The 25,702-nt window shown below is 37.5% G+C and overlaps 1 protein-coding gene across 1 annotated transcript in view; it reads left to right on the top strand.

Annotated features, from left to right (window-relative positions):
• Positions 1–23,465, top strand: part of SLC12A7 (solute carrier family 12 member 7) — a 334,753-nt gene extending 311,288 nt beyond the window's left edge. Inside the window, exons 21-24 of the mRNA XM_073332427.2 lie at positions 4,644–4,751; positions 11,996–12,177; positions 18,010–18,143; positions 18,792–23,465. Of these exons, the coding sequence (XP_073188528.2) occupies positions 4,644–4,751; positions 11,996–12,177; positions 18,010–18,143; positions 18,792–18,883 (516 nt within the window). The 3' untranslated portion in view covers positions 18,884–23,465. The remainder of the gene's footprint in view (positions 1–4,643; positions 4,752–11,995; positions 12,178–18,009; positions 18,144–18,791) is intronic.
• Positions 23,466–25,702: the final 2,237 nt, after the last annotated feature.

Below are 25,702 nucleotides of genomic sequence, written 5' to 3'. Positions count from 1 at the left end.
GAGTCTCCAGACGATAGTAAGGACCTGACTTCAACTCCTAGTTCCCATGTTGGCCTCAACATTTGCCACATCACATGCAAAACTAAATCTCCAATGCCTTCAGGCCTGGCTCAGAACCATTTACACATCAAACAAGCACAGTCTTAGTGAGAAAGTTTCCATACCCTCACGGGTGCTGGACTTCCTCAGGTGGTGGCAAGACCCCTTGCAGATCTGTCTGGGAGAACCATTCTCATACCTGCCACGAACATGAATCATCAAGATGATGTGGGGAGCCCACTTGCAAAGATCTACTGCATAGGAAAGATGGTCTCCACAGGAAATATTGTTTTACATCAAAGTTTTAGAGCTACAGCTGATTTGTTTTGCATGTCAGGACTAAACATTTAGGGACACCATGTCAGAGTAATGATAGACCACAGTACAACGATGTACTATGTAAATCAACGAGGGGGAGCAAGATCCCAGTCCTTATATACGGAATCTCTAAAGCTACGGAACTAGTGCATTGCCTGCCATATAGAGATTTCCACTGTTTACCTATTGGGTATCCAGAATACGGTGGCAGATGCCCTAAGCAGAAACTTCCACCAGGACCACAAGTGGTTGCTCAACAACCTGATATTTCACATTTGTGGAGTTTGGGGCCTCCCCACAGTGGATCTCTTTGCCAACCAGACCAATACAAAATGCCACATCTTTTGCTCCAAAGGGGCACTATGTCCCAACTTTTTAGGAGATGCCGTACTACTCCTCTATCCTTGCCCCCTCCTCTATGCCTTCTCTTCAACAATGCTACTCCTCAGGACATTAATCAAACTGTGGTAGAAGCAGGTAAGGGTCACCTTAATAGTGCCTTCTTGGACAAGACAAGTGTATTATTCAGCTCTTCACCTTTTTGTAGAGATACCTCACCGTCTTACCCTGAAATTGAACCTCCTAACACAGAACTTGGGCATCATGAGCCACTCCAACCTTGTATCACTGATCTTCAAGGCCTCGATGTTCTCAACCTTAGAGGTGGACTGTTCATCTGAAGTACAGTCCGTAGTACTAAATAGTAGAAAGTCACCTGCCACGTGAAAAGCTTAACTGCAGAAGTGGAAATGCCTCCTGTCCTGGTATTCCTGTCAATCTGTAGACTCTCTTGAAGCTTCTGTCTCCAGGATGCTTGATTACCTGCTTGAATTAAAAACACAGGACTACCTATGAGTTCTGTCATGATATACCTGGCAGCTATTATGGCCTTTAATTTGCCTTTTGAGGGCCTCTTATTTTCGGGTCATGCTACCACTGCCAGATTGCTTAGGGGTTTATCTAATCTGTTCCCTCATATTGGGACCCCACATCTTCTTGAAACCTTAATTTAGTTCTCAGTACCTTAAGGAAACCTCCTTTGGAACCTATGGCAGGCAGATTTGTTCCCCCATCTTTCCTGTAAGACCTTTTCCCTGATAGCTGTCACCTTGGCTAGAAGGGTGGGAGGGCTCAGAGCTCTCATGGCTGACCCATCTTACACTGCCTTCTATCATGTTGAGATCACACTATACCAAATCCTTGGTTTATGCCATATCAGGCAAGATAACTGTCTGCCAATGTTCTTCCCCAAGCTTCACTCCTCCACAGAAGTGACATGCCTTCACACTTCAGATGCTCACAGGGCATTTCCAGATTTCCCCTAGACTGTTCATATCCTTTTCTGAATGAATGAAAGGACAATTGATCTCTTCTCAAAGATTATCAAAGTGGGTGGCATCATAGCCTGAAACAAGATTGCTGTGGTACAACTCCCCCTCAAAGTGGCAGCATACTCCACTAAGACTCAGTCCATTTCTATTACCCTCATCAAAGACATCCTTATCTCTGAAATTTTCAGGGTCGCAATTTGGTCCTCAGTTCACATGTTCTCAAAACATTACAATATTCTTTCTGTGCCAAGATAGACACAACTTTTGCTGATGCTGTCCTCTGCACCATCTTGGATCTGCCTCCTCAGCACCCCCTTCCATGTTGAGTTACTGCTTTGGAGTCTGTGGTTGAGCACCCATAGTAACATATACTCAAAGAAGAAGGAGAGGTTACTTACCTTTCAGGAACTTGACTTCTTCAAGATATTATCTCTCCAGGGGTGCTCCCCACCCTCTTTCCCCTCTGGCTTTGTAGTTGACAAGGAACTGGAATGGTGGCGGGTCCACTTCTCCCCATATTTCCTCACTCCAAAGCATGAGGCTGTATAGAATCATAGGGTTAGAAGGGACTGCAAAGGTCATCTAGTCTAATTCCTGTGTAGTGTAGCATGCAGGCGCAGACCTGCAGACACTGATAACTCAAATCTCTGGCTGAGAGTGCAAGGGCATGCTCATATCCTTTGGTAGCGCACCCATAGGGCCAACACTTCTCAAAGAACTCAAGTTACTGAAAGGTAAGTAACCTCTCCTCTGAGTTTCCAGTTTGAGAGGGGACTGTAAAGGCAAAGAGAATTAGGATCCTACTCCAGTGAAGTATAGGCATAACTTTAAGCACATTCGTAATCCCATTGATTTTGGTGAGATTACTTATGTTCTTAGAGTTACCCTTTGCTTAAATGCTTTTCTGAATCAAGGCCTAGGAGAGGCTTCAAGAGATTCATGAAAACACTAGCTTCAAGAGCCATTTCAGTGAGGGAGTCGAGGTTGTGGGTATTGAAGCCAGGACTGAGTGATTCATTTGACCCATGATGCCATGAAGGATATGTGTTACACTTGCTTGGGGTGCCCAGGATGATGAGTCCCCTTGTTACCCCTCTGCTTCAGCAAAAGTGAGAATAACTTGTGCTTAACTGACACCTCCAGTCTGTCACCCAAACAATCTCTTCAGGGCTCTACTAACCCCTTGCTTTGCCATGCAGGTTAGTAATAGGTGCACCCCGGTTCCATGCCACTCTGAAAGCATCCCCCTGTAGTTTCCAGCCCTTGTCACTGGATACTCACAGAAATTACCAGGTAAAATATTCCTGAAGGAACAGTCTACACACAGCTTGACTGGTACTTCTCAGGATCAGCAACATATAACATCACAGCACTGAGATATATGTATAGTGAAACAATCGTAAATTTATTATCAAAGATTAAGATTTAAGAGATAGTGAGTAAGGATAATAAGTGGAAACAGAAATGGTTACATATAATACTGACGTATAACATGCTTCTTATAGATTAAACTTAACTTTAACAGGCTACCCATCTGCCTAGAAGCAGTCTTATCTGACCTAAAGCTTTCTTGCAGCATTTCCAACCAGGACCAGTTGGGATCTCATTTTCATGAATGTAATCACATTGCCTGATTACTTCTTTGAGTTCAGGATAACAGGGTGCTGTCCCTGTCCCCCAGTTACAGAACAACAAACCTTCAAAGTGCACCCCAAGACAAAGCTTTTTCCCCCTGCTGTCCTCTTCCTGTTAAATCTCATCTGCATTTAACTAAGACTAGTGTTTGTGATTGAGACAAATACTTGATTTACATGTCCACAGATAGATGGATAAACAGCTCTGGTCTGGCAAAGTCATCTTGTAGTCCATGTTGGTTTGTGTTTTTTGTGAAATTTTCAGATTTGGTAATGTATTTACAGTAATGGAGAAGAAATTGCTGTCTTCTGGCATTTACTAATTTCAATCTAAATCCAGGTGATCCTTTCAAAACCATGTTAAAACCATTTCTTTCAGAGATTCATTTTGAGTAGTGATTTACCTCATGAGTTCTTTAGAACTGTCACACATATATTTGCAAAATATTACCTTCTGAGAACTTCTTTGTGCTTCTTATTTGCCAAAATGCCAGTTTTATGCTTTGTATTTTGTTGTGTGTGAAATAACTATTTCTGGTATTCTGTGGTTCTAATGTACTTTCAGTTTGATTAATGCCACTACTTCTTCCAGTCATAACAACCTCAGTTAGAATATTTTACTAATTTGTAAGAGCATATTTTAAATAGATATTTTTATTTATTTTGTTCTCAGTAGGAATGTTATCTCTATTTTGTTATATTATATAGTTTCACTTAATTTTTGTTCAATGTCTCAAGACACAAAGGACCATATTCTTTATTAAAGTCTTGCCTCTTTACTCTTCTTTGGTGCATAAAAAGACTGCAAATTGTGTGGAATCAGTCCCCCAGAAAATACCCCTAGTGTTAGCTTGTTCCCTAGGCAGTGTAGAGTTTGGGTCAGTTCTGCACTATGACCACTCCCCTCAAGCCCTCCCACCATTGGATGCATGCTAGAGGTGCAGTTACAAGCCTGTGCATTAGCAGGTTGGGGCCAGAATACAGGAGGTGCAAAGATGGTTTAAAAGGTGGCCTTTAGCCCATCCTCATTCCTGCAGTCTGTATAAGAACAGAACAATGGAAAGTCTTGTATCTTAAATTTTTCTGATATGATACAGTGTCTAGTGGCATATTTTTGAAGGAGTATTTTAATACTGTGTAGACTTGAAAATTAGAATTCCAAAGCATTGAAAACAGAAGACATTTAGATATTGGAAATACTGTTAGGATATAAATTAACACAAATTAAAGCAAACCCCAAGATGTTACCCAAATGATGGGGCGGGAGGGGGGTTGTAAATGAGATTTTTCTCCTTTTAATGATGGCATACTTATTTTGCAGTTTGAAAATGATATTTCAGCATTCACATATGAGAAGACTCTTATGATGGAGCAGAGATCTCAGATGTTAAAACAGATGCAGCTGTCTAAGAATGAAAGGGAAAGAGAGGTAAACAATTTAACTTGACTATAAACTTTATGAAAACCAGTATAAGCAAGTGGAAATGGTAATGCTAGGCCATGATCTCTAACAATTTCATAACAAGTAAATAAAATAAAACCTCTTTTGTTATGAATTATGTACTGGTTTATCAGTTGTAAGAGAATATTTGATTTACTTTATCTTTTTGTGTAATGAGTCATTAATATTAGCTCTAAACAATACTGAAATACTAGAATTACTACAGTTCCAGAATAACTATAACAGTAGATTGGAGTTTAAAATACTGCACTAAAAGCATCTGTGTTTGCATGCTTGTCATCAAACATATCTATTTTCCTGGGTTTTAAGGATTTTAAAAATTTAACTGAAGAATTTTAAAATATATTATTTTGAGTTAAATAGATGATGCAACCTTATACTTTTCAGTAATACTATTTTTGCCATCTTGTCAGCGTTTGAAATCTGCAAGACGTGATAAAGCAATTAAGAAAATTACGCTATATATCTAACATATAGCAAGGATTTTTAATGAATCCGTAAACTCTGAGGTCGTACCCTGTGACCGGAGAATTGCTAATATAGTACTATGACATTATCCAGAGTACAATTTGGACTGTTGAACAGCTGTGTCCCCTTTAATCGCTAGCCTGGGGTGCCTTTTACACTGCTTTGCTGTCAGAACAGCCACTCTTGGCCTGCTCACACAGCCTTCAGCATGCAAATTTACTCACAGCTAAACACGTGAGCACACTGACTAGTCACTCATGAATTACATACAGGGTGACACCTGCAAAGTCTTAGTGTCAGACTTTCCCCCAGTAATGTGCATCTTGTGCTGTCCAGCACACTACTGAACAATGCAAGCTCATAGAAAGTCCGTCATTTTGTCAAAGAAAATGATATATGCACCAGCCTTGCTATCCCACTGTCTCTCATTTTTATATCATCTTCCCCTCTTTGAGGATTACCCCCAGCTGGGGTGTAGGCAACACATAGTCTCTTGTGGATGTGAGGGTTGAACTGTCTCTGTGATGAAATGTAAATTTCTTGTTTACACCTTCCTGTTGATGAAGAATGACATTGATAGCTGTTTAACACCTAAGTGGGGTACTAGGGTGTCTTTGTCTCTGAAAAAATGTTTTGTGACTGCTTTGGATCATGTTATAACAACGATACATAGTAGAATCTAATAATTTCTCATACAATATTGATACACACATTTTGCCAGGACAACAATATTCAGCAGATTATGAGTTTTCAAATGATATCTCACAAGGTGTACTTTGTACAAAATTTATCATAGTCTTGTAAGAGTGATGACCAAAAAAATATAGAACATCACAAGTACCTGTTTTTAAGAAAGGAGAGAAAAGTGATCTGGGAAACTATAGGCCTGTTAGTTTGACGTCAATTGCCTGCAAGCTCTTGGAACAAATTTTGAAAGAGAAAGTAGTAAGAACATAGATGTAAATAGTAATTGGGATAAAGTACAACATGGTTTTACAAAAGGCAGATCATGCCAGATCAACCTGATCTCTTTCTTTGAGAAGATAACTGGGTTTTTCTGGACAAAGGAAATGTACCAGATCTAATCTCCCTGGATTTCAGTAAGGCATTTGATACAGTTCCAGATGATAAATTATTATTTAAATTAGAGAAGATGGGAATTAATATGAGAATTAAAATGTGGATAAGGAACTGCTTAAAGGGGAATCTACAACAGGTCATATGGAAAGGTGAATTCAGGCTGGAGGGAGGTTGGTAGTGGAGTTCCTGAGGGATGAGTCTTGGGACCTTTCTAACATTTTTATTAATGATCTTGGCACAAAAAATGGGAGTGTGTTAATAAAATTTGCAGATGAGAAAAAGTTGGGAGTTTGTCAATGTGGAGGAGGACCGGACTATCACACAAGAAGATCTGGAGGATCTTGAAAATTGGAATAATAGAAATGGGATGAAATTTAATAGTGCAAAGTGCAAAGTCATGCACTTAGAGACTAACAAGAATGTTTGCTATATGCTGGGGACTTATCAGTTGGAAGCAACAGAGGAAGAGAAAGATCTGGGTGTACTGGTTGATCGCAGGATGACTATGAGCTGCCAACGTGATGCAGCTGTGAAAAAGGCTAAAGCAGTCCTAGGATGCATGAGGCAAGGTATTTGCAGTAGAGACAGGGAAGTGTTAGTACCATTATACAAGGCAGTGGTAAGACCTCATCTGGAATACTGTGTGCAGTTCTGGTCTCCCATGTTTAAGAAAGATTAATTCAAACTGGAACAGATGCAGAGAAGGACTACTAGGATGATCAGATGAATTTGAGTCTCCTACCTTATGAGAGGAGATTCAAAGAGCTTGGCTTATTTAGTCTAACCAAAAGAAGGCTGAGGGGAGATACGATTGCTCTATGTAAATACACCAGAGAAATAAATACCAGGGAGGGAGAGTTGTTTAAATGAAGTGTTACTGTTGACACAAGAAAAAATGGATATAAACTGGTCATCAATACATTTAGGCTTGAAATTAGATGAAGGTTTCTAACTATCAGAGGAGTGAAGTTTTGGAACAGCCTTCTAAGGGGAGTAGGGGTAGCAAAAACCTAACTGGATTCAAGACTGAGCTTGATAAGTTTATGGAGGGTATGGTATGATGACTCTGCCTACAATGGCATGTAGCTGATCTGTGATTGCTAGCTGCAAATATCTCCAATGGCCAGTGATGGGACACTAGATGGGAAGGGCTCTGAGTAACTACAGAGAATTCTTTCCCAGGTCTTGCACACATGCTCAGGGTTTCCATATTTGGGTTGGGAAGGAATTCCCCCCATCTCCCCCTGTCAGATTGGCAGAGACCCTGGGGTTTTTTGCCTTCTTATGCAGCATGGGGCATTGGTCACTTGCAGGTTTAAATTTGTGTAAATGGTGGATTCTCTGTAACCTGAAGTATTTAAATCATGATTTGAGGACTTCAGCAACTCAGCCACAAGTTAGGGTCTGTTACAGGAGTACGTGAGTGAAGTTATGTGTCTGCAATGTGTAGAAGGTCAGACTAGATTATCATGATGGTCCTTTCTGGCCTTAAAGTCTGTGAGTCTATAATGTTTCAACATTTTAATTTAATTTACTGCAGGAAAAAAATCATGGCAAAACTGTTGCATAGCTTTATTCATAAAAATGTATTTTTAAAATAAAATATATTCATGCAACACTCTGGATTTTGGCACATATCTGCACCATGTCTTCAATCCGTCAGTGAAAATCTCTTAAATTCATTTCTGCTATTTAAATCTCAATATTCTTGAATAATCTTATGCACCCCGAATGCTCTCTTATTCACACAGGTAAAAAAATACTCTTTTCTTCTTTTTTTAACTTCATGCTTATATGATAGTGTTGTCATCTTCAAAATACATGCATTCATTAATGCTCACAACATGCCTGTGAAGTAGGGAGGTATTATTCCTTTTTAACAATGGAGAACTGTCACACACAGGTGAGATGGCCACATAGTCAGTCAGTGGCAGAGATGCCAGTCTTGTATTAGAAAACACTGCCTCTCTAACAGATAAGCCCTCTTGTATGTTTCCTTTATGAGAGTGAATTCTGAATTACTTTATAGTCACTTCACTTGGAAAAGTCATATTCCCGTTAATTTATTCAAAGTAATAATAATAAGTCCATAAATATTTATAACATTGCATAGAAATAAAGTCAAATGAAAGTTCTGTCATATCTAATCCTAGTTTAGAAGGGGGCTTTGAATAGTAGTTGCCATGTGGGAAACATCATTAAGCAGGGGTTTCTAGTGAGGCTCCATAGGAATCTGTTCTAAGCATAACAGGGTTCAATATTTTTATCAGTGATCTGGAAGTAAATTTTAGGGAGGTACAAAAGTTGGTGGAGTGGTAAATAATGATGATGACAGGACAATCATACAGAGTGAACTGAATTGCTTGATCAGGTGGGCCCGTTCAAACAAAATGCATTTTCTAATACAACAAATGCAAGTCATACATCTTGGACCAAAGAATGCAGAACTTACCTACAGAATGGGTGACTGTATCCTGGAAAGCAGTGACTCTAGAAAGGGATTTAAGAGTCACAGTAGACAATTAAAAAAGAGCTCCCAGTGTGATGCTTTGGCAAAAAGGGCTAATGTGATTCTTCAATGAATAAACTGGGGGAGTAGGGAAGTGATTTTACCTCTGATGCAGCATTGGTGAGACAGATACTGGAATACTGTGTTCAGTTCCGGTGTCCTCACTTTAAAAAGGATATTGAAAAATGAAGATGGTGCAGAGAAGAACCACAAAAATGATTTGAGAAAAAGTGCTGTACACAGAGATTTAAGAAGCTCAGTCTCTTTAATTTAATCAAGAGGTGACTTGAACACAGTGTGTAAGTACCTTCACAGGAAGAAAATACCAAATAATAAAGGGCTCTAATCTAATATAGCAGAGACAGTTATAATTAGAACCAATGACTGGAAGATAAAGGTAGACAAAAATCTGTGCCTTGTTTCTAATTTGAATTTAATAGTAAGGGTGATTAACCATTGAAACAAACTACTAAGGGAAGTGGTGGATGACCTGTCTGTTGAAGTCTTCAGATCAAGACTGAATGCTTTTCTGGAAGACATACTTCAGTCAAGCTCGAGTTATTTGACTCAATACAGGAATAACTGGATAAAATTCAATGGCTGGTGTTATACAGGAAGTCAAAGTTGACTATATAATGGTCCCTTTTGGCCTTAATTCAATATTTCTTCTTTTTTATTGCTCTTGTTTGTGGTTGTGTTAATGTAAAAACACACTGGGTCTGGAAGCCCCCAAATGATTTCCTGCTTCTTTTGTTGATGGCTTGTTCTCTCACCTTCCAAAACACTACATCCCAGTATACCCCAGATAGTGATATGAATCTTATATGTAGATGATTGCATTCAGGCACCCAGGGAAAAGGGACCTACTTAGCCTGGGGCTAATATATCTGCCTTCTATTACTCTCCTATAGCCTGGCCTGACCCTGTCACAATATATTCAACATACCTTGGCAAAACCTAAATGTAAACTGAACATATATCAATAGTTGTTTAGTAATCTTATTACGAGTGTTTGAGTTTGGCTGTTCAATACATGTTTTGTGTGTGTGTGTTTTTTCTAAAATTATTTTTGGGTTTGTGTAAAAATTCTTGTCTGTTACCAAGAAAACAAACTCATTAACTTACTATGGAGCTAGATTTTTACATGTGTGACCTTCTATTGAAGTAAATATCTTTTTCCTTTTGTGTACAGTCTGCTTGTTTGAGTACAAAATAACTCTTTGATCTCTGTTTCTTTTAAATTCAAAGTAGTGCTTCAATCAAATTTTAGAAATACATCGCTATGCTAATTTGTGCAAATGAGCACCATGTTTGTAAAAGGCAAACACAATTACATAGTGGCATCTGTATCTGTTTTCAGAATACTCCCACTTTCAGCTATTTAAATAAAGACAAATTGTTATTTGAGTAGCATAATTAATTATATCCTTTTTTTGTATGCTGGTTGTACTTGGTGACCTTCACGTCCCAGATTCAGAGCATCACTGATGAGTCTCAAGGCTTAGTCAGAAGAAAAAGCTACTCTAGTCCACAGCCCATTGGTCAAGATATACAGGCTCTGCTGCCTAATGACAATCCAGAAGAAGAGGTAGTCTGAAGTAGTACTGACTGGATATTCCATTCTCATTACAACACTTACAGTGCCACTTTAGAAAATGTAGTACTAAAGACCGGAAATGAAATTGCAGATTTTTTTCTCTAAAGCTTTCAAACTTTTTACAAAACATTTGCCCATTTTCCTCCTATAAATAAATAATTGCGGTTAAACAAAATTGATGCAGGTAGTGATGTGATAGAAAACAACCTTTTTGTCCTCTCCTTTCTCTTGTCTGGAAACAATCCTCAAGAAATTTAGATTTTAGTATTACCTACTATGATTTATTTTTATTATCACGGCACTATCTTTTGTGTATATACCTGCTATTACAAACTGTCACTATACTACATCTTCTCTCATTTATAGATTTTCCTGAGAAGTAATGTCTGGAATTTCTAAAAGTCTCAAGAAAATTAGCAAAGATATCTTCAACTTCTCCCTTCTCATTTAAGTAATTTCTAGAATTTGAGGAGTTCAATTGAGAAGCATATTTTACTCCTTCAAAATATTTAAAATAAAAATTGCATTTAGAAGTCTATCATGTATCAGGCAGCATATAGCCAGTGCTGAAGCATCTCTAAGTCCATTTAGTCAGAAACCTAGCATGAAATTCTGGCCCCCCTGAAGTCAATTTCACTGTTGGAGTGCAAACCTCCCCCTAAAGATATACTTCTCAAAAATAGAGAGCAACACTATTTGTATAATTCTGGTGAAACATCTGAATCTTTACACTATAAATGTCACTCATCAATTTCTTTATTAGTTCAATTATGATGAAAATATGGCACTTTAAATGTTTATGTCCAAAGATGGGTATCCTAGTTTGTGGCATTACATTAGTGTTTCTTTATATTCCACATACTTTAGACACTGTGGGCATATTTGTGTTAATTTCCATTTAAGCAATGAAATAAAATCCAAGTATCTCTAACACAAAATATTCCCTCCCTTTGCATTTTTTAATGTAATTGTAAATGTCTTCTGTTCCATAACAGTGAAAGACAGTTAGACATTATTGCTGTCCTAAACAGGGACATTGATTTTTTTATTTCAGATACCAATTCAGTGTTAATTGTTTCTGATATCTCTGCTAGTGCTACTTAGTGCAAAGTATTTGCAGATATATTTTTGGTCTTTTTTTCACTCTTAATGGGTACCCTAATCACAGCTTGGAAAAACATCTTTTTAAACATATGGAAATTCCCAGGAAAATCTTCAAATTAGAATTGAAGTTGCACAGTAATTTGGACTCAAATTTTCATTAAAGCAAATTGTCTTTAGTTTTAATTATAAAAATAAGCCTCTCAATTAGACCCCAGTAAACACAAATGAATAACTTCATGTATCTGAGTAGTTCTGTTGGCTTCAATGTTAAAGTTAAGCATGTGTTTGCAGCATAAGGTATCATAGTTTGTAAACCTCTTGGGGCTGATCATGCTCCAATTAAAGTCTGTCAACTCCCATTGATTTAGGTTGTGCAGATCAGTGATTTAAATTTCTTTGTCTCTCTAAAACGACTATATTTTGACCTGTTCTCTTTATTTTATTTTTTTTCAGGCTCAGTTAATACATGACAGAAACACTGCGTCCCATTCAGCAGCGGTTGTTAAGTGTGATACTGCTGCTGCTACACCTGAAAAAGTGCAAATGACCTGGACTAAAGAAAAGTTTATAGCTGAAAAGCACAAAAATAGAGAAACAAATATAACAGGTTTTAAAGATATCTTCAACATGAAGCCGTAAGTACAAATGTGATTTTAATAAGTTTCTGGTTTTATCCTTTTTCTGGTATTATTTCAGGCCTCATTGTGTAAAAACGTATATGCATGCCAGTAATTTTATAGACAGGAGTAGTGCCACTGAAGTCAAGGGCAGAATTTACATGCATACATTTTTACAAGATGAGGCCCTACGTGAAGCGTAGAGGAGGCGAATGTTTGGGCAATAAGTGCTAATTTGGGTGACTGATACATTTGCATTACTTGTAACCGTGCTTTAGAGGAAGCATTTTCACATTTTACATTTGTCATATTACACGTATAATGTTCTTATTGAAAATAACTGCAAAGAAGATGCTAAATATTGTCCTAAGAAATTCATTCAATCATGTACTCTAATTAAACAGACTTAGGCCCCACTCTTGTGAGTTACAACAGATTGGTGGACCCCTGTGCCCTCAGAAGTCAATGAGATTCTACCCAGGTACCAGGGTTTTCCCCACATATGTAAGCTGCAAGGCAGGAGCTTAAGGATATGCCTACACTGCAGACAACTCCTGCAGCAGGGAGTATCAGAGCCCAGGTCATCTGACTTGGGCATGCACTATGGGATTAAAAATAGCAGTATAAACATTCTTGCTCAGGCTCTGAGACCCTACTCCATCCTAGGTTTCAGAGCTCGGTCTCCTACTCAAGCAGGAACATCTACATTGTTATTTTTAGCCCCATATTGCAAGCTGAAGTTAGTTGACCTGGGCTCTTGAGACTCACTGCCATGGAGGGGTGGGGAGGTTTACTGTGTAGATGTGTAAGTTTGTAAGAGCTAACCTTTAATAATAATAATAGTAAACTGAAAGTCAAATGAACTTAGATCCTCTTGAAAATGAAACTTCTGTCACTTAGGAGCCTGTTTTCTTTGGAATTTTTTACCTATTCCAAATGCAGAATATCAGTTTGGTTATGATAGAGTTTTACTTTAAAATACTGTTCTCTTCAGAAGCTGTACTAGAAACTGACTTATATTTTACTTAAAATTGTTGTTTTTTAAATTATTTTCTGGTAGCAGACCTTTTGATTCATGCAAAAACATAGATTGACATTTTTTATTTAGATATTAGAACTCTAAAATTATACTACTTGTCAATGAGGGAAAGTTTAATTCAGACCACAAAAGTTGTACAGTGTTTTATCAGCTGAAGTTGCTATATTTAAAAATGCACCAAATAGCATAAAGCAATGTAGTTTCATGTTTGTTTCTCTTCCATGTAGAGAGTGGGGAAATCTGTAAGTCAAATCTGATTTAATTTAGGCTGTGTTCCCTGGTTCTTGTGTATTATTATTGCATGTTTCCTTTAAAGTAGTTGCTTCCCATGATTTACAGTATGCATATTGTGCACATATTGTGATTTGGCATGTGAATATAATTAGCATAGTATTTCCTGTCAGCTTTTTCTGTTTTAGTTCCTATACCTTATCAGTTTTTTATTTCAGAGTAATTCATAGTATACATATAAGTTTCTCAAAAATGATGGTCAATGTAGTCAGTAGCAAAATCTTTCGTTAAAAACCTGACAGTATTTGGTTGCAAAATAAGTGACCTTCATTTTTTCTAATTTTCTTCTTAGAACACTGAATGTATGTATTAAACATTTTAATTATGATTATGCTACTGTATGGCACTGTGGGCTGAAAAAATTAGACTGAGACTTGTTAAAAAATTGTATTATTCAAAAAGCCTGCATTTCCCAACTGGTAAACTGTAGATTTCCTTGTACAATACAACCCTCCCCCCACCCGCCACCCCCACACACATACTCTTCATTTGGGCTATAGGAAGCAAATAAATTTACCAACAGATTCATAAAACCAGATCATGTAGCTGTCCAGAGGCAGTTTATCCACCCCGATGGAGCCACTAGAAGTACTCTACTTTTCCTCCTCTCTTTGTTCTTGGGTTTTCTCTGTTTTGACAGAAGTGCTAAAAGACATCCTCTACCTTACACCGAATTCTGTCTTTTGTTGCTGACTTTGTAGCTCTCTCTCTATGATCTTTGATTTCTCTCTCTCTCTCTCACTCTTTGTCATCTTCTAGCTACCATAATTACTTCCACAGAATTGTAAACAATGAAGTAAATCCTTCAGGTTAAAAAAATGTGTATCCAAATTAATCTTATTATTATTAGTTTGATAGCACCCAAAAATGTGTTAGGCTCTTCATAGAAAAAGTAATCTTTGCCCCCAAGATCCTGCAATCTAAATTTAAACATTACACAATCAATGATCATGGCAAACAGGTAGGGAAGGAATAGGGTAAATAGTAAATAGATATTGCTGCCCGCTACTTGGTAAATAAGAAGTAGGCATTATCTCCCGTAAATGTAAACAAACTTGTTTGTCTTAGCAATCGGCTGAACAACAAGTAGGAATGAGTGGACTTGTAGGTTCTAACTTTTCACATTGTTTTCCTTTTCAGTGAATTTATGTAAAATAAATTCTGCATTTGTAAGTGGCTCTTTCATGATAAAGAGATACTTGGATGAGGTGTATTGTACATGATATAGTACTTGGATGAGGTGAATTGAAAAATACTATTTCTTTTGTTTATCTTTTTTACAGTGCAAATATTTGCAATAAAAATAATAATATGATGTGATCACTGAACACTGTATTCTATATTGTAATTGAAATCAATATATTTGAAAATGTAGAAAAACATCCACAATCTTTATAATTAATTTAAATTGGTATTCTATTATTTAACCGTGAGATTAAAACTGCGATTAATTGCAACTATTTTTTCATGTAGTTAATTTGTTTTGCATTAATCGCTTGAGTTAACTGCAATTAATTGACAGTCCTAGTAAATATGGCTGATGGTTACAGGCATAAAATCATGTGGTTTATCTGGATTTTAACTTTGTTTCCAAAGCCACAAACCTTGGAATTATACATCTCCCTTTTTTATTAATCTGCCTATCACAGCTGGTGATATATTGCCATAATTTATCCTTGAGACTGCTTCTGTTCTAATCCTCATTCATGCCCTAATCAATTCCTAACTAAATCCATCATTTTCTTTTACAGTCTTCTCACATCATTATCCTTTAAACTACAGAGAATCCCAAAAGTTGAGTCCAAACTACAGTAGAACGTCAGGCTTACGAACACCTTGGGAATTGAGGTTGTTCATAACTCTGAACTGTTTGTAACACTGAACAAGACGTTATGGTTGTTCTTTCAAAAGTTTACAACTGACCATTGACTTAATACAGCTTTGAAACTTTACTATACAGAAGAAAAATGTTTTTTCCCCTTTATTTTTTTTTAGTAGTTCATGTTTAACACAGTATTGTACTGTATTTGCTTTGTGTGTGTGTGTGTGTGTGTGTGTGTGTGTGTGTGTGTGTCTGCTGCTGCCTGATTATATACTTCTGGTTCCAAATGAGGTGTGTGATTGGTCAGTTCATAATTCTAGTGTTCTTAACTCTGAGGTTCTACTGTATTTTCTTGTTCCAGAAAGTGCCAGTCATCTGTCACCTTCACTGAGTTCCTATCCAACAACTTCTCCAATTAATAATTTCTTCATGTTAGATATCCCTTTTATAGGAAAACCTTACGTGTTGGATGAGAAATTCTGTTCTCACAATTTTGCTGTAATTTGAAGGCATCTGAGGGGAGGGAGAGTCACATGGACAGTCCCTTTCCCTTCTTTTACTCCCCCTCCCTCACCCCAAGCCAAGTCCAAGAGATGCTGTATTTATAAGGTAGCTTTTCTGGAGTCCCAGAGAATGAGCTATAGCCTTCTTCTGCCTGCCAGACAACCCTCACTCTGCCAGGGCCTTGAGTCAAACCAGCATGCCAGGGCCTCATCACCCAAATGCAACTCTGATATCTCATTAAAACTACAATGTTAAATAAAAACATATGGGAATTAGCATAGGTCAGCACAGCAGTAATCCCATCGACAAAAGACATCATCGCTGCTTGAGAAGGGGGCTTCCTTCCAAAAGATCCCACATACCATGAAAGGTCTGCATAGAGTTTCAAAGCTTCAGTTGTGGCCATTTAGATGACAGGTGTGCCTGTCATTTGTAAGCAAAATGTAAGCACCTTTCTTGTGGCTGGTGGGAGCAGAAGTGATATCTGCTTATGTGGAAAACAAAGATCTTAGAGGCAGTCACTGAGCAGCACAGTGGAAGTCACCCAAGATGTCTAATAATTTTTACTGAAGCCAGGACAAAACTGATTTCAATAGGACTACTCAGAAAAATGGAACAGCTCTGCAATACCCAAGACACCCTGATAAATTCTGATATCTGGTCATTGTATCTATTATGTCCATTTCTATATCTTTTCACACCAGTGAACTCAGAAGCCTGTCCATATAACTTATTTCTAGAGACAGAGACAAACAACAAGGAGAAAAATGTCATAACAAAACCATTGTGAGATTAATTAAAAGAATGATTAAATCATAGAATCATAGAATATCAGGGTTGAAAGGGACCTCAGGAGGTCATCTAGTTCAACCCCCTGCTCAAAGCAGGGCCAATCCACAACTAAATGATCCCAGCCCATGGTTTTGTCAAGCCTGACCTTAAAAACCTCAAAGGAAGGAGATTCTACCACCTCCCTAGGTAACGCATTCCAGTGCTTTACCACCCTCCTAGTGAAAAAGTTTTTCCTAATATCCAACATAAACCTCCCCCACTGCAACTTGAGATCATTACTTCTTGTTCTGTCATCAGCTACCACTGAGAACAGTCTAGATCCATCCTCTTTGGAACCCCCTTTCAGGTAGTTGAAAGCAGCTATCAAATCCCCCCTCATTCTTCTCTTCTGCAGACTAAACAATCCCAGTTCCCTCAGCCTGTCCTCATAAGTCATGTGTTCCAGTCCCCTAATCATTTTTGTTGCTCTCCGCTGGATGCTTTCCAATTTTTCCACATCCTTCTTGTAGTGTGGGGCCCAAAACTGGACACAGTACTCCAGATGAGGCCTCACCAATGTCGAATAGAGGAGAACGATCACGTTCCTCAATCTACTGGCAATGCCCCTACTTACACAGCCTTCTTGGCAACAAGGGCACACTGTTGACTCATATCCAGCTTCTCGTCCACTGTAACCCCAGGTCCTTTTCTGTAGAACTGCTGCCTAGCCATTTGGTCCCTAGTCTGTAGAAGTGCATGGGATTGTTCCATCCTAAGTGCTAAGACTGGTGGTGTCTTTGGGTGTTATTGCCAACAACTAACCACTTTGCTACTTTCTCATATAGTTTCCCATTATGAATTGAATTTCATTCAAAGATTTTATAGTATGACTCGTTTAACTTATGCTGGGATTTTCAAAGGAATTTAAGGGAAATCCCACTGTATCTGCAGAGTCTTGCTACAGTGCATTTAGAAATGCTATAACAAAGATTGTGTCTGAATTTCCATTATAAATCCTTGTTTTGCATTCTTCCCTCAATTAGATTTCTAGGAATCTCTATCAATCTATATCCACTCCTTGGCTTAAATTTCACTTACAAGGAAATTGTCCTGAAAGCAGTACTCATGTTTAGATTTCATTTTATTTTGAAGGAAAGTATTACCAATTTTAAGTTAAAAATTATAGCCCTTCTTTCATAAACCATCAAAATTGGACTTGATTTTTAATAAATGAGTAACTATAATTATAGAAGTTAAGATGTACTGAGATCTAAGTTTAATCCTTTTAGGCATCTCCTTCTATTACAAGTATGACATTTTCAGCTAATTATCATAGTTCACAAATTTATCTGTGGTGTACAGATTAAAATAGTTATTGGTTACAATAACATTTTTACTGTAGAAAAGTTTGTTTCTGTACTAGGAATCAGTCAAATGTGAGAAGAATGCACACTGCTGTGAAGCTCAATGGAGTAATATTAAATAAGTCACAACATGCTCAGCTAGTTTTATTGAATATGCCCGGACCTCCTAAAAACAAAAAAGGGGATGAAAACTGTATCCTATGCTTTATTGTTTTAATGGTGAAGTATACTATATTACAAAAAAGTAACAATATCATATAGATCAACAGTTGCATAAATTAAAGTTGTTATTGCTATGAATGAGTAGAATGAGCATGTGTATATCTGTTTATATGTATATAGGGGCTGTGTGCTTTTTTTGTCTGTACTGTGGCTTTTTTGTTTGTATTTTAACTAGAGAGACCTATGCCTTTAAGACCAGCACTTGCAGAATGTTTTCATGAAACCAAAAGTAGTGGGGGAGAATGTTGTCTTTGCTTAATGATAACACTCGTATTCTGGGTTCAGTTTAATCTAAAATGCTTAGATAAAAATAATAGAGTTTAATACCAATTTTATCTATTTATTAGTATTTCTGGGGTGCCTACATAGATCCCAACATTTATTACTCCTTCGTGATCTGAGCTGGGAGGCTCTTTGCATGCTGGGACCTAAAATGGTTGTGGCTGCACTTCATGAAAGATGAATGTGTTAGGTGCTTTAGGCAAGTTATTGGATGCAGCTGCTGCACTTGCACTTTGGATGCAGGAATACAATTTATTAAGGGTTTTTTAGTATTATGTTTAAAGGTTGTTTTATTTCTTGTCTATAATCTTAAAACCTTGACTTGATTGTCCTCCAGACATGGAGTTTTTGGAAGTTTTGACAGAAGGTCTGAACAGAGTTCTCTTAGTGCGAGGTGGTGGACGTGAAGTGATCACCATTTACTCCTAATGCTGTTACAGAATATGAACAGATTAACTGCGGTAATTTGAACAGTTGAAATGAAATTACCTGTGTACTTGAAATGATGCACCAGCTGAATCTTCTGATCATGTGTTCTGCTTTCTTTCAAAGGAATCTATCTGAAATTATTTACTACATAGATTTATCTTTATAGAAGAAATTTATATATTGTAGTATTAAATAAATGCTAAATATCAGGAGGGTATTTTTTTAAGCAATCTTGGTGTGAGACCCAAGAAGGGAAAGGTAATTTTTATGGCCGATGTAGCAACTAATGTTTTAAATGTGCATAATCAGAGAAAAAACAGAATCTGCATTTTTAGTAACATTAATTGTATTATTTTGCTTCTACAAAAGGATAATTAAATTATGTTAAAACCTTCCAAGTTTATCAACAAAATATGAAATATTTCAAACAAGAAACCCTGGTCTTATTATTTTGTCCTCTTGACAAATGCTGCTGTGGTGCATCTGTGACTGTTGTGATCACAGTTTCATCTTAGGTCTCCTGGTTCATATTGATTCAGAAATATGTACAAACATTTGACATATTTAATTATTTGACATAAAAGGAATTACCTGTTTTCAAAATTGGTTAAATAAAAATTCACAATTCAGCCATTACTAACTACTATAATTCTTTGCATGGTGACAAGTATCAGGGGGTAGCCGTGTTACTCTGTATCCACAAAAACAACAAGGAGTCCAGTAGAAAGAAAAGGAGTACTTGTGGCACCTTAGAGACTAACACATTTATTTGAGCATATGCTTTCGTGAGCTACAGCTCACTTCATTGGATGCATTCAGTGGAGTCCAGTGACATTTAAAGGCTAACATATGAAGACAACATACGAAGACACACATATGGTCTGAAGAACTTCTGCCTTGCAATCTGAAATCAGCTTAAGCCCTAACTCATTTTCCTCTGCATTCTTTACACCCCACACTCATTTTGTGTTGGAGCTGAATGTATAGCTTTAAGCTGATGCTAAATAATTTGTTTGGGAGTGGAATGTGGGGGTGGTTTTTTGAAATTAAAAACTTGCTAGTGTGAAATGTTAGACTTGAGCCGGGGGCCCTCATCTGTGTATGGCAGTGTGATGTTAGAGCTGGCCTCACATCAAAATTATCGATGCTTTGTCTGCTTAGGTGGAAAATTTGAAATTATTATTATTAAAGACAAAAGCCAGTAGAACACTTCAATCTTCCTGGACATTCTATAACAGATTTGAAAGTAGCTATACTTGAACAAAAAAACTTCAGAAACAGACTTCAAAGAGAAACAGCAGAACTAAAATTCATTTGCAAATTTAACACCATTAATTTGGGCTTGAATAGGGACTGGGAGTGGCTGGCTCATTACAAAAGCAGTTTTGAGTCTCCTGGAATTGACACCTCCTCATCTGTTATTGGGAGTGGATTACATCCACCCTGGTCCTCCACATGTGAGGTAACTCCCTTCTCTTCATGTATCAGTATATTTATGTCTGCATCTGTAATTTTCACTCCATGCATCTGAAGAAGTGGGGTTTTTACCCCCAAAAGCTTATGTTCAAATAAATCTGTAAGTCTTTAAGGTGCCACCAGACTCCTTGTTACTATAATTCTTTTACATTACCTTTTTTGTATGTTCATCTAAACTTAACTTTGCTGACTTTACTAAGTTATAAAAAAAATGTATGACCCCCTTTGCACCGCTGCTATGTAAGGATAATCTCCAAATGGAGGTGAAGGTATTCTACCTACTATTTCACACACAGTTCTTTAATGCTTGTAGCACACTGCATTCCAGTGATCCCAGGGTTAGTGAATGGCTCCTTGGGGGCTATTGCATTTTGGAGCAGTCTGAGAGCTGAAACCAGGACTTGAGAATTTTAGCTATCTCCTGTTTAGATGATGGATATAGCAAGTGATGGGGAAGAGAATAGGGACAGTAGGGCATTTATATATCATATGTCTGTGATTCTGCCTTGTGATGGGTGATGATTTTCGACATACGGCATGCAATAGTCAAATTCAAATGATAAAACTGAAGTGTAGGAAATAAGGAGGCTCACTTTGACCAGTTAAGTGTAGTCTTTTGCTTTAAATTAAATGCAGGGACAGTCACCCTATTTCTTTTCATTATTTTTATTTCTTGAAAGAAAATCTGATTTTCTGAAAACTGACCTTTTTTATAAAATACATAAATGAAGAATTTCTTTGCCAACTGAATTGGGAGTAAACTATTAAATTTGTAAATATTTGTTTTATATAGTATTTTTCAGCTTTTTGTTAATAATACACCTCTGTGCATTATGACTGGCCATAAAATTAAGTTTATAAATTACATCTTAAAACTATTTGTCACTGCCCAGTGTTTCTTGATACTGAAAATATCTGGCCACAAATACTGCAATAGCACCTAGGGACTATACTAGTTTAAGGGATGTGGCATAATTACACTAAAGACAAAGTGCAATGTGTAAAATAAAATATGTTTGTTATTTTGTGCAGGGAACATAATTTCATGTTTTAAATGATAGATCTGCCAATATATTTTCAGTAAGCATTTCAGCTAAATCATTTTTTCCACAAATTTCATTGATGAAGTATATATTCAGTCATAGATAAAAATGGCTTATAAAATGTATTCTACTTATCAACTCATTTTACATTTTGTTTTGTTTGTACAATACTATTTACTGTTTATAGTCTCTATAAAGAAATATTTTTACACACACTTATAGCAACCTTAGAAGTAAATGCTGTACATTCCAGGCCCTGTTTTGAAAGATATCTTCAATAGTTTTGCTGCAGTATGTCTAAACTTGCACATTTTTTGTTTTATGCTTTCTTTTCAGTTCTCTGGTTTAGAATATTAGAGTATGTGGTCAAGTAGTTATGTATACCAAAGCTCATTCAATATTATAACTGAAACACACATCCTAGACTCCTAGATAGATGTCTGGGACTAACCCAGTGAATAAAAAATGTGCAGTGCAGGTGCAAAATGTGTGTCCCTCCAACAGATCCACTGCCGGGACCCTTCAATTCCACCAGCTCCCCCCCTTTTCATCCAGGTCCCTCCAGCAATTCCCTTGCCAGGACCTTACCAATTCCAGCCAATTCCAGGAGGACTTCCAAGTCCCCCTTTTCATCCAGGTCCCTCCAACAATTCCCTTGCTGGGACCTTACCAATTCCAGCCAATTCTGGGGGGACTTCCAAGTCCCCCTTTTCATCCAGGTCCTTCCAGTAATTCCCTTGCCGGGACCTTACCGACCACCCCCCCTCATAGGAAGGGTTAAGGTGGACTATGATGATGGGGGCGTTGGCTCTCTGCTGTACCTATCATAGGAGTCCCCAACTGCCCCCCGGCTTGCTCAGTTACCAAGCACCTCTCCTTAATTCCTTTTCCAGGCCATTTTTCCGTTCTTTTGTGCCTTAATTTATGGAGTACCTGCACTGAACATCCTCTATACAGTTAAATAAAGAGTTGCGACATATGGCCTACCGCCTGTGCATGAACAGAGCCCACCTGAACCTGCTGCAAGGAAGGCAAAAAGCCCCCCACTGCACAAGGCCAATATGGTGGTAAGGGAAAAATTCCTTCCCAGACCCCCTTAGCAGGGCGGCTAGCATAGTGTCCACAGCAGATATAGCTAAACACCTGGCATATTTGTTACATAATGAGGGAGGGAGGGAGGATGGGTGCTACCCAGCCTGTTCCAGGTAAAGAGAGTGGCCAAGCCCATACTGATCTTTTTAAACCCCCCATTACTAGGTGGTGAGTCATCCAGCACGCTGACTGCTCTTCCAGCAGTCTTACGTCTCCCCTCCTCCCCACAGCCTGAAAGCAGTCATCCACCATGCTGACTGCTCTTCCAGCAGTCTTACGTCTCCCCTCCTGCCCCCAGAAAATGCCAGAAAGCTTTGCCCTCCTCTCCTGGCCAGCCAGACAACCACACCCCTGCTTGAAGTGCACGGTGGTGATTATGAATATGTACCTAAAAGAATGTAGAAACTATTGGTTCTGAAATAGCAGAAAGAAATCCATCTTCTCTTGGATGCAATACCATAAGCTACTCTAGCCATTAATAAGAATTAGGGGTACACATCGAAGTGCAGCATTTTTCAGTGTATGCAAATATGGCTTTTAACTTAATAAGTATTTTTTTTTCAAATATGAAAGTCACAATCCTTGAAACTAATAGTTATGAAAATTAAGAAAATGAATTATGGCTACAAGAACATTTTGCAAAAAGAAAAGGAGTACTTGTGGCACCTTAGAGACTAATAAATCGGTTAGTCTCTAAGGTGCCACAAGTACTCCTTTTCTTTTTGCGGATACAGACTAACATGGCTGCTACTTTGAAACCTGTCATTATGAAAAGAACATTTTGGTATTACAGCATAAGTACTTGCCAGATATAGATATCCTAAGTTACCCTAAGGTTATTTTTTGTTTGTACTAAAATATTTGCAAGATCATTATCTTATCGCTATACGAAAAACTTTTGTAAATGTTTAGAAATGACAATGTTTCCCTTTGTTTGTGTAGGTGTTCACAAATAAATAAAACTGTCTGAAACCACTGTCTGTACTACACATTCTTGTTGATACTCATGTGAAAAACAGTTGATGGGGAAGATACACAATACTTTAAGCTCTGTCAGTACTAACCAAGTAATTTGATTGATGTCACGTGTATCGTTTCAAATTTAAATATAAAATTATTTGACAAAAAAAGACTGGTGAATAATAAAAATTACAAGAACATACAGAATTTTTCACAAGTTGAATCCAATGCAGGACCAAATGACATAAACTGCTACATTAAAAAAACAAAAGCAAAACACAGCTAAATTAAGTCAATCCATGTAATATAAATAGATGTAGATGCAAATAATTCATGAAGAGTAATGCCAAATAGAGTGGGTAGAATTCTTACCACATGTGTGATTAGATGAAAAACATTCCCTGTATAGAGTGACTAATAAAAATTAAAACCCTGCTTAGACTATTATACCCATCCACAAGTATTTGTTTTATTATATTATTATTATTTTATTTTTTTAATCTATATAGTTCACAGTTTTCTAATGGAAGAGGAAAACACAACTAATTTCCCTAAGTAAACACAGACATTTCAAAGAAGAGCGGATTTTGATTACCAGTCTTCAAAAAGTACTTTGGAGCTACACAACTAGAAAATATTGCATAGCATGCCCAGAAGCTAATTTCTACCATATAGCTAGGAATTTTAAAAACTGCACTCCTACTCTTCTTACACAGAGTCAGAAATGCAGTTTATTACCATATTAATTAATATACTTGAAATTATATAGTTATGATTTATTTAAAGTAATTTATTTGTTTGTGAGCACCATGTGTGGGAACAGGAAAGAATCCCCCCACACACGCCCCTGGGCAAATTGGCAATGACCTTGGGAGTTTTTGGCCTTCCACTGCAGCATGGAGTGCAGACTGATTGCCAGGATCGTCTGGGTACATCTCAGTTAATCAGTTTCCATTGCAGGGCCCTTGGGCATTAATGCACCTCCATCCCTTCTATTCTCTGCTTGTGGCACTTAATAGTTTAGTCTCCTGAGGACTATAATGCATTGATGCAGCTGCATCTCTGTAAGCTCTCTAGCATAGCCACTCTAAGCCGACAGGAGACAGATTTCCTGTTGACTTAATTAATTCACCCACAATGAGCGGGGGGCAGCTATGTCAGCAGGAGAAGCTCCAACATAGCACTATCTACACCAGTGTTTAGGTTGGTGTAACTTATGTCACTCAGTGGGGTGGCTTATTCACACCCCTAGTGACATAAATTATACCAACATAAGTGGTAGTGTAGACATAGCCTTAGTTTAATTTTAGTTGTTGGGATTAGTGTGTGAGTGCTGGGTGGTGTTGGTGGCATGTGATATACACGTCAGACTAGGTGGTCTGGTGATCCCTTCTGATCTCAAATTCTATGACTATGAGTATTGTAACATACTTATGATTTATTTAAAGTCATTTTTGACTGTTTACACATTCTTACAAAACATAGGATGTCTTTGAAGATTGCATTTATATTTCCAAAAGTTGAGATATAATTAAATCACAATTATTTATATTTTCACCTTTTGAAGCGTTATTATCTGAAAATCCTATGATACCATATTTTAGGTAATCTGAAAGTTAAGTAAATGACAAATGTACCTGGCCCAACAAGTGGGCAATAAGCTCTCTCCTGTGAGATGGAAGGTAACTATTAACCAGGAAATAATTCTTTGAAATTTCATTTAAATCATTTAAAAATCATATCATTTAAAAAAAATCCAATCTTGATATAAAAATTGCCAGTAATGGACAATCTACCATGGCCCTTGCTAAATTATTCCAATGATTGATTACTCAACTGTTAAAAATGTGTACCTTATTTGTAGTCTAAATTTGTCTAGCTTCTGCTTCTAGCCGTTAGATCTTATTATAACTTTATGTGCTAGAAGAACCCTCTGTTATCACATTTCTGTTCCCCTTATAGGTACTTCTAGATTGTGATCAAGTCACCCCTTCACCTTCTCTTTGTTAAGCTAAATAGATTGAGGTCCTTCAGTCTATGACTATAAGGCATGCTTTCTAATCCTTTAATCATTCTCATGGCTCTTCTCTAAACCCTCTCCAATTTATCAATATCCTTTTTGAATTGAGGACACCAGAACTGGACACAAGATTACAGCAGCAGTGGCATCGGTGTCAAATACAGAGGTAAAATGACTTATCTGCTCCTACTCCAGATTCCCTTTTTTATGCATCCAAGAATTTCATTA

Source organism: Lepidochelys kempii, chromosome 2, assembly GCF_965140285.1.
Source record: "Lepidochelys kempii isolate rLepKem1 chromosome 2, rLepKem1.hap1, whole genome shotgun sequence".
Classification (NCBI taxonomy): domain Eukaryota; kingdom Metazoa; phylum Chordata; order Testudines; family Cheloniidae; genus Lepidochelys; species Lepidochelys kempii.
Note: the sequence above shows the minus strand (reverse complement) of the source record. Positions and strands in the feature narration are given on the sequence as shown.